The following is a 12,059-nucleotide window of genomic DNA, read 5'->3' on the forward strand; positions in this document are numbered from 1 at the left end:
GGCCCATCACTACGGTGTATCAACATTATTTAAATACAGGATAAAACAGGATTAGCTCTGGCCAATCCACAGCACTACTAGCTTTTATTAAAGAGGCTAAGAGCAGAAAATGCACATTTACAAATTCAGAACTAAATACTGTTGTCTTGGTAGAAAAGGGATCAAGGCAGTTCTGAAAGAATTGTGTGACTATGTAATCACACAAGGAAAGCCAGGAAAATAGCTTTAAAAAACTGGAAGTTTAACTTCTACTATAAACTGATTTCAAATCTTCTCAAGTCTTCTCTCATTTTTAACATCCTGTCATGAGACAATGCTCAATGCTCACAATGTGTTATTTTATGGGATAAATGGGTAGTTTACTTTATAGAGACTGGGATTTAAAAATCCAATTTATTCTTTCAACTATAAATAAACTGGAGGAGAAAAGCCTTCTAATGTTACCATCTTAAACCTTTAGCAGTATTTGTTTGTTCAAGGCAACAAAATCTTTGCATAGGAAGTCTAAACCAGACTTGGGTACTCCTGATGATGTTACCTTGGCCTCAAAACATTCCCCTAGAAAAACAGCATTCTGTGATTAGAAAATACAGCTTTAATTCTTTCAGCTCACTTAGTACTTCTAAATGTTATGTAGGTGTTTGTCCAAATACAATAAAGGCAGTAACAAAAATCTTCAGAAAACAGAGCCATTTACAACCATCAATCTTGACAAAATGTGTCAACCTTTTCATACAGAAACTAGATGTGAAACTAGATACACTAGTTTTGACGTGGTAACTTAGGTTTATTCCATACCATCTCTCCATTTTGAGTCATCAGAATTACAGAAACAGTTTACAGTCAGTACCACAGTGAAGAAGCATGTCCAGAGCACATTACTATTACTCTTATTATTACTACCACCATTACAATTATTATTATTATTATTGCTGTCTGGTTTTGGTAATGATGTGATGTCTAAAGCCCTAATCATGGTGGCTGGTTGCTTTGGGATGTGTAAACCCAGCAATTAAGATGGTCTCAGACCAAAACTGTTTACAGCTCCCTTGGAGGAGGAAAGAAAGCAGATGCACACAGGTAAGAACAGCAACTAAACCACTCTTCAATTTTCCACTGGTACATTGAAAAAGGAAAGTTTTAGGATTATGAAGTGCTTCTCAGCAAAGAGAGAATCTTAAACTTTTCTTACCTGTGCAATAAGCCAGTCCACTAGTTTACTTGCAGGGATTACTGATTTGTATGTCTTTAGGTGGTGGTCACGATCTCTAATTAAGAAAGATAATTCAGGGAATTCAGAACAGAAATACATGTATTTCTTTTATACTCTAAATCTACATATACTACTGTGACACCTACTACTAATAAGAAGCCATCTTTTCTCTCTGGAAAGTTTTAAACTTTTCTAGCAACTTGAATTAGGAAAATACTTCAGATCAACACAAAGCAGTGTTATTTAAAATTTCTCTAGATGTTGTTTTGAGCCATCTTCACGGAGCTCACATTCCTGCCAGAGGCAACCAGAAGATTCATTTCACAGACATCCTATGCTGCTGCTGTAACTCAGGTTAGAATACTGCCACCAGCAGTTCCACTAAAAATCACACTCTTCTGGCTGGAAACCATCCAAAATCCATTCATGTCCAGCTTACATCTTTTGGCTCAGAACCAGTCCCATCTATAAGCTCCAATAATTCTTCTCTAGTATTTACCTATTAATGTACTCATAGGGGACTCTACACATTGTGTAGACTCTACACTCTGTGCTTCCTTTTTGTGAGGCTCATGGAATTACGCAGCTTTTAGTCTATTGTGTCAAGAGAGATTTTCCACACTAGTTCAGATTTTACTTCCTTTAGAAAAATATCACATAGTAGCCAGACACAAATAGAATACACAGTATCCTTTTATGGAATTAGATAATTTCAGCCACTAAATAGGAAGGGATGTGTTTAGTTCTTGTAACACAACTGGCACCAGCTCACACCCAGGCCTTGCAGAGATCAGCACTGTTCCTGCAAGAAGGAAAAGGAACCTTATAGTAACTTGACACTTTTTGCAGTTTTCTTCCATTTCTCTTCTCAAAGCCATGGAGATAGTTGATGGTTTTAGCCTTTAGTGAAATATTTCTAAAGAATTTTGATATAAATATGAGAGGACTATGTGGCTCAGGACATTGAGCTCTAACACCTTTCACCTTCAAAGTCACTGGATTTAATGCAGTTTGGAAGAGCATAAAAGCCATTTTAAGGCTGTTTATTGGCCCATGTGAAATAAGTTTCATGGTGTTGATCCAGTTCCTAGTTCCACATCACAAAAGCCATTACCACAGTTAATTTGCATTAATTTGCTCCTTCTCATTGAGAGTCCCAGTAGAGAGGCCAAATGCTGAATGGGCTATGAAGAATTAATTCCTCTCTCACACTTGGGGGTGGTCCTTGCCTTTGAAGCTTGAGCTTCACTGGCATGACTGCAGAAGGAAGCACAGCCTCTGGGGCTGTTTTACAGTCTGGATGGATCCATGAGGCAGGTCAAGGCAAAACTTTATTTTTCAGTTCTGTCAAATCAGCCTCTTTCATTAGCACCACACTGTCTGATACTGCCTTTGTCCCTAAAAATCTAATATCCAAATACCATCTAAAACCCATCCTACACAACCTTGTTCCTTTTACTAATCATCCACAGATACAAATATATTTTGACTGGCTGTTGTAAATAAATGCAGCAGAAATGTCTCTGTGTTTGTAGAATGCAGGGTATGAGAAATCAGAAAGAAAAGTGGGACTTTCAGAGCTTGGAAAAAAAAACAACAAAACATGACAGCATTTCCAGAAATATGTGTCCTCACAAAAAAAGCCTTCCTCATAGTGCTTACACATAGTTTTCAACTTGTCTTCCAGTAATATGCTAAACCCAGCAAAAATCAGTAGGAGTTTTCTGGGCACTTTTTCTTTCTCACACACTTTTCTTGGGAAGGTGTGCTTTTGAAATGTCAGCACAATAAAGGAAAACATTAAAATATTGAACACTAATGAGCAGGGGGTTCCAGATGAGAATTCCCAAAACTTTCCTAGAGATGCTGACACTTTTGAATAAGTTGCCATCAATCCTGGTCCAAGGCCCAGTCTTTCCCTGCTTGCAGGTCAGTGCTGGTCAGGATCCATGTTAGTTTAACTCTCTTTTTTCCCCACTTCAACCTGCTCTGAACAGGAGCAGAACATGAAACACAGAATGTTATCCAGAACCATGAATTTCAGGTGAATAGTCTAATATAGGGGTGGGAACCACTGAAATTTTGGCAGAACCTTGCTACCTCACAGAAACTGTAAGAATAGAATATTCTTCATAGGGCCTAGCCCAGTGATGCACTGACACATTGTCCACCACATACCTAAGTGGGAACAAGTTGTCTCACCTCACAACTTCCCAGAGGTACATCAGAGACACATTCATAATTTTCAAAATGTTTTACATTTTATACTTCAATCCCCAAAGTAGCATGATTTGTGTCCAGTGTTGTATATCATCTTGCTGTCAAAGTACTAGCATGTCAGTTTTCACTTGAGGAAAAATACAAAGGCAAAGACTACTAGAAACTCCAAGGTTTCCAGGGAATAAAACTAAGTAGAATTGTATCCCAAGGTTGTCAACAAAACCATTTTGCATAAGTAATTCCTCCAGATCCTTGTGGCACATGTACCTGCTACGCCAAGCAGCTTTGCCAATTTTCTAGAAGGAAGATTGTAACTGAAAAGACAGCATGAGTGAAGGGATCAGCAGTCCTAAGATGCCAGATAAAGCAGTGATCCAAAGACACAGCACAAAGCAATGGGCTTTTGCACAATAAACTTAGCAAAACCTAGCGTCCTTAGGCTAAGGTAAGGCTTGGCAGAGGCAGAAAGTCATGATAAGAAGACATAAAACAATGACAGCCTGAGAGATTAAGTTTTCTAACATGGCTATCAAAGGAAGAATGAGTAAGAAAGAAAATGGCAGGAAGAAGAGCCTAAACATACTGAGAATTAAGTCCATTCAGAAGGATTCTAAAACTTCTGAGAGTTTGGTACCTTTCATTGATTATACAGAGCTTGTGTTGATGATGTCACTAGCACAGATCAATCCTGATATGAGAAGATTCTCCAGCTGGGAAGCTATTACAAAAATAGCACATTGACAAAACACCACACCACAAGATGGGCCTGTGGGAGTTATTTTGTCCTTGTTGATTTGCTTAATTATTATAAAAGCATTCGATCAATTATTATAAAGCATTAGAGTAGATCCACTTCCGTTTGTGGGTACCATGAGGTCAGGCACATTTTTTGAACTTCATGTCCCATCATTTCTACTCTGCATATGAATTACCATCTTCAGGGGTGAAATGTCTATGTGCAAATACACACACATCTACAGAACCATTTTGTCTGTCACTGGCAGCATCATGCTTTCCTGCTCTCTCCACACCTTTTGGGCTAAGTGAAATCTGCCACTGTGGAACAGTTATTCTGGGAGAAAAGCCCAGAGTTCTAATGATGCAAATTTATGATTTATGAACTGTAACTGTCATTGCAGCTCCTTTTAGCATGACAGTGGCATCTCTCAGTGAAAATTCAGTTGTACAACTCATGGATAAGAGGTCAGTTTTGTTGAATTCATGAATCCAGCCATCTCCACTAGAGGTTTTTCTTCCTCATCAGTTTTTTATTTGTAAAAAAATAAGTTCTCCTAAGTGAAAATGCCTAATCTTCCATTATAAATACCTAATCAGAACAACTACAGAGTTCAAGGTGGTTTCCATTATAGCCCAGAAATGTTCATCTGATGCCACAGTAAGGTAATAATATCTGAAAATCATTTCCTGGGCTCTGGGAAGAGAGTAACCTAGTATTTGCAGACTATCTCAATTCTTCAGTACTTATTTATACAGAGCAAAGTTCTTAAGATTCCACACAAAACTTCCAGGGTTTCTTCAAATGACAGCTCCAGCTTTTATTCTGCTTCAGACTGGCTTTTGTTTGTTTAGGATGCTCTGAATGACAGAATCCTAGCACCACACTGGAATATCTGTTTACATCACTTCGGCATCTATTGACATTTTCTATAACCCAAATAATACAGCAACTACAATCCCCACCACATGATCTGCCCCGAATCAGTCACTGTAACCATACCCAGCTGCTCACTCCCCGTGAATCCCCAGTGCCAATATCCTCCAGCAGCAGCACTGCAACTACAGATCTAAGCTGTGGAGATGCAAGGGCATTAAGAGAGCCAAGAAAATTTAGAAAATTATTGTTTATAATAAGAAACAAGATTTCAATAGTAACGTCATCCTTTTAACAAAGACAGATAATAAACACAAGGTGATCACAAAGAGGAACTTACTTTACCACGGGAGTATACAAGCAGTGCAGTCGGCAGTACAGCCTCACCCCCTGAAGAACAGAAGATGCAGAGTGTTAGCAGCTTCTTCCTTTCCAAAGAAACACTGACTAGCTAATGCTAACAAAACCTGGACACTGATGTCTCTACTCAGCTGGAATTTTCTATTGATTAATACTGATACTCAAAACAGTTCCTTTAGCCTCTCTGTAAAACATTCTTTCTTCTTTCCTGGCTTCCAACAGCATGAAATATGTTTTTACCTCTAATTACCTCTGACACCTTCTCCATTAATTCTTCCTCACAATTGTCCCATTAACCAATGTCCATAAGAAAAAAAATGAAATTTATTAAAAGGTATGTGGACATAACAGAACTCATTTGACAGACAATTATTAGGAACAGTTAAATATTTATCTCTTCTGTCCCCCTGAACCATCATGCCCAGATTTGGAGCAGACATGTTACCACCTCCTCTTTTAAGACCTTTTGTTACTCTGTTGGGATTGCAATCAGCAGTCTTGGATGCAGTCACAACAGTATTGCTGTTCATTGCTAAACTCTGCTTCCTCTCCCTAATGTGAATGTCTCCTGTGGCATTGGGATGGACAGCCCAATACAACACGGATCAATGGCAATCTCCCACACAACAGGTCACTGACATTCAGACGGAGAGCAAAATTCTTGATGCAAATCACAAAGTTCCAACTAAGAATGATAATACAAACCTTGGATACGATGTCTTCCAATTCACTTCTTGGCTTGTATGTTCCATCATCATAGCGAAATCTGTACATCACCTGTTCATTCTTAAACTGGTGCTTATCTGAAACTAAAATATCAGCATGATAATTGAAGTTGTCATTTTGTCCTCACCATGTTCTTTATAGGCCAGTTGGTAAAAATTGAAATTTTTTAAATTTTACATCAGATTCAGTTTATGTAAGGCTTTGGAAACAGTCCTAGTGAAGGGAATTGGGAACATCTGACCTTTCTCGATGAGTTTTGAACATAGTGTTGCAAATTCCCCCAATAGTTAACACAGCACTTACAGTCATTTTTGCAAAACTCTGCAGCTCCAAAAGCAGAAGCACACTGGTGGCAGAAACTACAGCTGTCCAAGGTATTCTTCAGTCATGGTTCTTGTAGTTACTAATGAGTTCTTTCTAAAAATTAGACTAGTTTTTTTTCACGCAAAAAAGCCATTCCACAGTAGAGCAGTTAAAATCTTAGTGGGTAATGCTATCTGTTGATAGGCTTTAGAGGTGATGACACAAAAGATGTTTCAATGTGATCAGGAGCCACTTCAAAAGAAGCAATGGCCAAAATCAGAAAATAATTAAAAAACATACCCAGATTCAGATTTATCCAATGCATCAGACTGGAAGATGGTTGAAGTCTACATCCAATTACATGTAGGTTTAAGCAGTCTCTATTCTAAGGCAAACTATTTCCACAGAAGGCGGAGGGGGGAAACCCTCATCCTGAAGATGGTAATTTAGTAACTAGTAGAAGTTATTTGTTTCACTGAGTAGTAAATAAGTGGCAATGTTAAGTATAAACGTGCCAAATCTCAGTGTCCGAGCACTCCTGAATCCTTCGGATGCACCATATGATGAACTGAGAGAAAATATGGATTTACACTATTTAAGATGCATCTTAATCTAGATCTGATTAACCTGAGAAAACTGACTCCTCTGGATGACTGAAGACAATCTCCTGGGTTAGGCAGACTCCAAACTACCAGGACACAGTCTGAGACTTAGTCTGCCCCTTGAAGAATGGGTGGGATAATTGTTTAGAGGGCAGACACCAGAAATTCTTAAGACCTTCCCTCACTACATAGGATACCCTGGTCTATAATTCAGATTCCTACTTTTGATTATATTTTCTCGTAATTTCACAGGATCAAAAAAAATTTGCAGGATTCAATGTATCCCCTTTTGTCTACAGTTCAATCTCTAAGATATGCAAGTTATTGACTCCTTCAAGTGTCTGCAGGCTCTGGATTTATGAATTTCTAAATAAAACTGATTCTGTATTTCTAAATCAAATTGAGAACTGAGTTACCAGAAAGTGTCTTGTGTGTCTGGCACACAGATCAGGTTCTGATCAATTCTGTGCCCTGTGACAGGTACCAGAACTTCCCCATAGCAGTCCCAAATAAAACAGCCAGAACTAAAGAAGATAAGGAGGAAATTTCAGGATAAAACACACGGTGCTTAGCATTTAGCAATTTTCTATGGCCCTGCTTCTCAAGCAGGCTAGAAGAGCAATGATGTTATGCCGAGTGAAAACAAAACATAAAATATAATTGCCTAATGCAGAATGGGGTTAAGGGCCTCATTATGGTGTATATAGGGTCTTGCTACATTAGGAGACATAATAGGATACTTTTGTGATTTTCATTACAAATACCTTCCAATGTTTAACAGTAACTTTCACTGGAGACATGAACATCAGGACCTCTGAGGTCACGCTAAAACCAAACCAGATGCATCTTACTGAGGGCATTTGAATAAGGAGAGCAGTAGATCTAACAGCACAACTTTTGAAGTGTAAATTTATATTAAGAGAAAAAAAAAATTGATGAAAGTGTCAAAGTATGAACTTGTGGCAAAGTAAACAGTCACATGAAATAAGTCTCAGGAGACCTTTCTGCATCAGCAGCACACTCTGAATGCAGGCCAGTGAGGGTGTGAGTGCCAAAGAGCATTGCTCATTTAAAGAGGGATCCCTCCACACTGGAGCCAGAGTGTTTCAGTTCTCCAAAACCAAGTGTTAGTGCTTTTGAGCTCATGCTCAAACTCTTCAAGGTCTGCCTATGCCTATGAAAGCACATCTTTGTATGTGGAGATAGAAGCGTATGTGCGTGAAGGACTAAGGGACTGCTTACAACAGATTTCTCCATGTGCTAATTAAAAGAAGCTAATATACATAATTTCTTTAGGATGTTACTGGCACCTGAAAGACAAGTTTGTGGTGCTAGGTAACCAAGAGATTAAAGTAAGACTAGCCTAATACAGCTAGTCTTATAAATGGCTCCCTTATAAATGGCTCCTTTACTTCAACTGATTTTGAAGAGACTGTATGAAAATGTAGACCAGTGGTGAGTTAAGACCCATCTGTAGTATTCCTTTGATGTGCATTTTGCAGCTAAACTCACCTGAATGCTGAAATTGGGATATTTGCTGTTTAATTAGAGTAGGACTGTGTTGCTCTGTCTGCATGATGTAATATGGAAACAGTAGGAAACAGCAGGAGAAACCTGAATTTAAACAGTGTAATCTGGAAAAAGACCTTTTAGTAGAAATGCAGGTTGCACAGAAAATTTTCAAACAAACATACTTCAGTCACGAGCACTTTTGTATGCACGGTCCTGTGCTTCTAGAACACCCCTCATCACAACACTTCAAGGTCATGAGCTGGGTGAAATGAAGAAATACAGTCCCTCACTATTTCAAAGAAAGACATTCTTGCTAAATGAGCTGGAAACACCACAAAGCCCCCATTATCTCTTTATTTTTCGACAGAGTCATTTGAATGACCCATCACCTGTCCCTTGTCTAAAAAAGCACTGCTCCACTCCTCTGGATTGCTGATGTCTCATGTGCAAAGCTGTAATTATGGACTGCAACACATTTTCAAACATGCATAGAGCAAAGGAATATACCTCATATAGTCCCCAACTAAGAGGTTGCAGAGAAATCAAGCAACTGCAGACACAAACACTTTCTGGATACCAAACAAGTTCTCCTTTCATGGTGTAAATTTGCCCACTCATTAATCCCAAAAATCACTAAACGTTTTGGCATTTGATGGGTATGGCAGCAGAAAGGATTTGAACATCATGTGAACAGCTTCAGTAAGTCTTTCACGCTCACTTCCAAGGCATTACTGAAATCTGATATCTTTTTATGGCATGGCACACTCACCATGATGAATGATTCCATTTTCCAACAGTGCCTGTCCCAGGTTGACCCCCTCCTCTGGTTTGCTGATCTCTCCAATCTCAGTAAGCCACGACACAAACTCGCTGCAAAGGGGAGGAGAACACACACAGTGAGCTCTGAGTGGCAGCAGGCACTTGCCTTCCCAGTCATCAGCCAACCGCAGGAGACTCTCTTTGAAGCAAGTGTGAAAACTGTTGGAAGCAATGGTACCTCTACCCAGTGGCTTTATTTCCTACACTCCTGGAGGAAATGCCCTGCAGAAGATTTAGGCTCTTCCCATCTCTGCCCTTAGCTCAGTGTGCACACAAAAGAAAAGATGACCTGGCTGCATCTATAAGAATGATGCAAACCCTTATTTTATGGAGCAATACAGACATCCATGTGGAAAAAGATTAGTGAGCAAGATTAACTAAGGACCTTAAATCAAGTTCAATGGTCAGGTATCCTCCCTTCTCAGGTACTTCTTCCCAAGTTACCTATCCAAGTAGTGTTCATGATTTGCCTTAATTACACATGCTCATTCTCCTGCACTGGCTCTGATTTCTATCCCCAGTCCCATGGTGTAACTGATTGGCTTTAATGGAATCACAGTAGGACTCAGAGCGGAAGACTCAACCTACTGAATTCAAGCACACAGCAGTAACAGACAGGATAAGTCCTACTGACAGGTTAATTTAAGGTCATTTTCTGGAGGTGGTGCCTGGCAGATTACATACATCATGCTTCTAATTTATACACAGAAGGTGCTATGTCTCATCTGCTGCTCATGCAGCACGAAACAGAACCTCTCTGTTGAGGGTCAGAGCTGCACACATGGGCAGAACAAAAGCTAAAAAAGGAATAGATATGTAGGATGCTATTCATTAGAAACAGGAAATACAAAGACCAGCTATCACAGCAAACTGGATGAATCCAGCTCTGCCAGAGCCCCAGGGGACTGAGCTGTTTGCCAGGTTAATTAGCAATTATACTAGAAATGTGATACAGTCATGGAGAAGAACAAAAGGAATATGTGAAAGTAGAGCAACTTATGGGAAATGTGAGTTCAATAAAACACTTGGGTACTTGCCAATGTGCAGAAGGTTGCTACTTAACAAAGCCAGTAGCCATGTCTCCACCTGTGGGCTTTAACTAAAATATTTTTAGTTTCTTTGTATTTATCAGCACCGACTGATCTAAGCTGTAGGAACTATTTGCATTTTGCCTTTAGAATAACAAAACAACTTCAGGACTGAAAATTCTGGTTTGCTTACGGGCTACTTGGTAGCTGTCATAGTGCAGAAAAAGCAGCAGAATCTATTCAACTATGCCAGGAGAATTCCATGGAAACCAGTAGTTTCGTGAAGCCCCTAAAGTCATATTAGTGATGAGTCAGTCTATCTCCTAAGGAAAGTTCTTTTCTCAGTTATTCTGAACAGTTTCTGCAAGTATTTAAAAGCTGAAACAGAATATAAACTGCAGAGGGAGGCAAAGTAGGAATGATCCTCCACCCTCTCTACTGAGGACACAAGGCAGGGCCACTGTGCAGGGCCCCGCCAGGGAGCTGCTGCCAGGGACTGTCCCCACACAAAACACCCCTTGCTCTGGAGTTCCTCATCAAAAGCAATGGGTCTGTGGCACTTTACAGCACTTAAATGGCTGACCAAAACCCCAGTGGTACCTACCCTGTTACCTCTCCTGCTTCTTTTATTTGGAACTGTCTCTGGAGTTTATGTGGATTGTAAATGTAAGGTTGATATGGCGAGCCAAAATGGGAAAGTAACTGAATGCTACCCTCACAGCTCTGAAGCTTCCCAGTCATGGGATGGCTTTCTTAAGAGCTGCTTTAACATTTCTATGACATTTGATTCAGAAGCAAAATCGGTAATCATTTGATCTGAAGGTTTTATAAGCCGTGAAAAGTGCATGATCCAAAAATATTCCAATAGGTTCTTAAGGAATACACTAGACTGTTTCTACAAAGTCGTCAACTCAAAGAGTGGATGGGAAAACTTGATTTGTTTCCTCATCTTCTCTGAATCAGTTCTCCAGGATAATTGAGAGAATCCTCACTTCTCAGGGCTGCATGCTCAGTTCTAACATCTGACATTCAGGTCAGGACACCATCTCCCAGCTACACCTTGGAAATGAAAAGACTTGGAACAACTGTGTTTCTACACAAGAAATACACAGGAAAATCCAACCTATCCAGGACTGTATAATCTGATCAGATATGGTTGAAATCTCCTGAGGATACCAGATGTTCTCTCTTACACACTCAAGATTTTGCAGTGCTGAAAAGAAACACAGCCAGCATATCATTTACACACAGTGACACCAACACACATCATTCCAACTGTATCACCAGTTACTTGCCTAAATGCCACGAAGAATGACCAGGAAAATAGATTTCCACTCAAGCCAGTGAGTTCCTGAAGTTAAGTTCAATAAACAGCTTAATAAAAAATGCATATGATATTTGTGGAAATATTAGGATTAGATCATGCTGTTTCTCCTCGCCCCTCCAAATGATCTCTTGAATTATGACATGCTATCTGATATTCACACACTAAGAGAAAAATTATTTTTGTGGCCTTGGGGCTGCTCTCAGGTGCACATAACAAAAAAACACTAAATACATCTCAGCACAGTTATCAGTGACTCCCTTAAGCAGAAGTATCTGCAAAAATAAACAGGTCACAGTCAACATGCATTGTTCAGGGAAATCCCTGGGTATGATACAAA

The 12,059-nt window shown here is 39.5% G+C and overlaps 2 protein-coding genes across 7 annotated transcripts in view; one reads left to right on the forward strand and one right to left on the reverse strand.

Annotated features, from left to right (window-relative positions):
* LOC111938406 (uncharacterized) overlaps positions 1 to 12,059 on the forward strand; it is an 89,873-nt gene that overhangs the window by 66,853 nt on the left and 10,961 nt on the right. The window lies entirely within an intron of this gene.
* The window catches only part of PREX1 (phosphatidylinositol-3,4,5-trisphosphate dependent Rac exchange factor 1), a 129,522-nt gene that overhangs the window by 36,098 nt on the left and 81,365 nt on the right, over positions 1 to 12,059 (reverse strand). For all 6 annotated transcript variants that reach the window (XM_086852442.1, XM_086852441.1, XM_086852440.1 and 3 more), the window contains exons 11-14: positions 9,318 to 9,418; positions 6,111 to 6,214; positions 5,386 to 5,435; positions 1,193 to 1,268 (exon numbers count right to left, since the gene is read on the reverse strand). In XM_086852442.1, coding sequence (XP_086708568.1) covers positions 1,193 to 1,268; positions 5,386 to 5,435; positions 6,111 to 6,214; positions 9,318 to 9,418 — 331 coding nt within the window. The remainder of the gene's footprint in view (positions 1 to 1,192; positions 1,269 to 5,385; positions 5,436 to 6,110; positions 6,215 to 9,317; positions 9,419 to 12,059) is intronic.

Source organism: Cyanistes caeruleus, chromosome 16 (assembly GCF_971803275.1).
Source record: "Cyanistes caeruleus chromosome 16, bCyaCae1.hap1.1, whole genome shotgun sequence".
Classification (NCBI taxonomy): Eukaryota; Metazoa; Chordata; class Aves; order Passeriformes; family Paridae; genus Cyanistes; species Cyanistes caeruleus.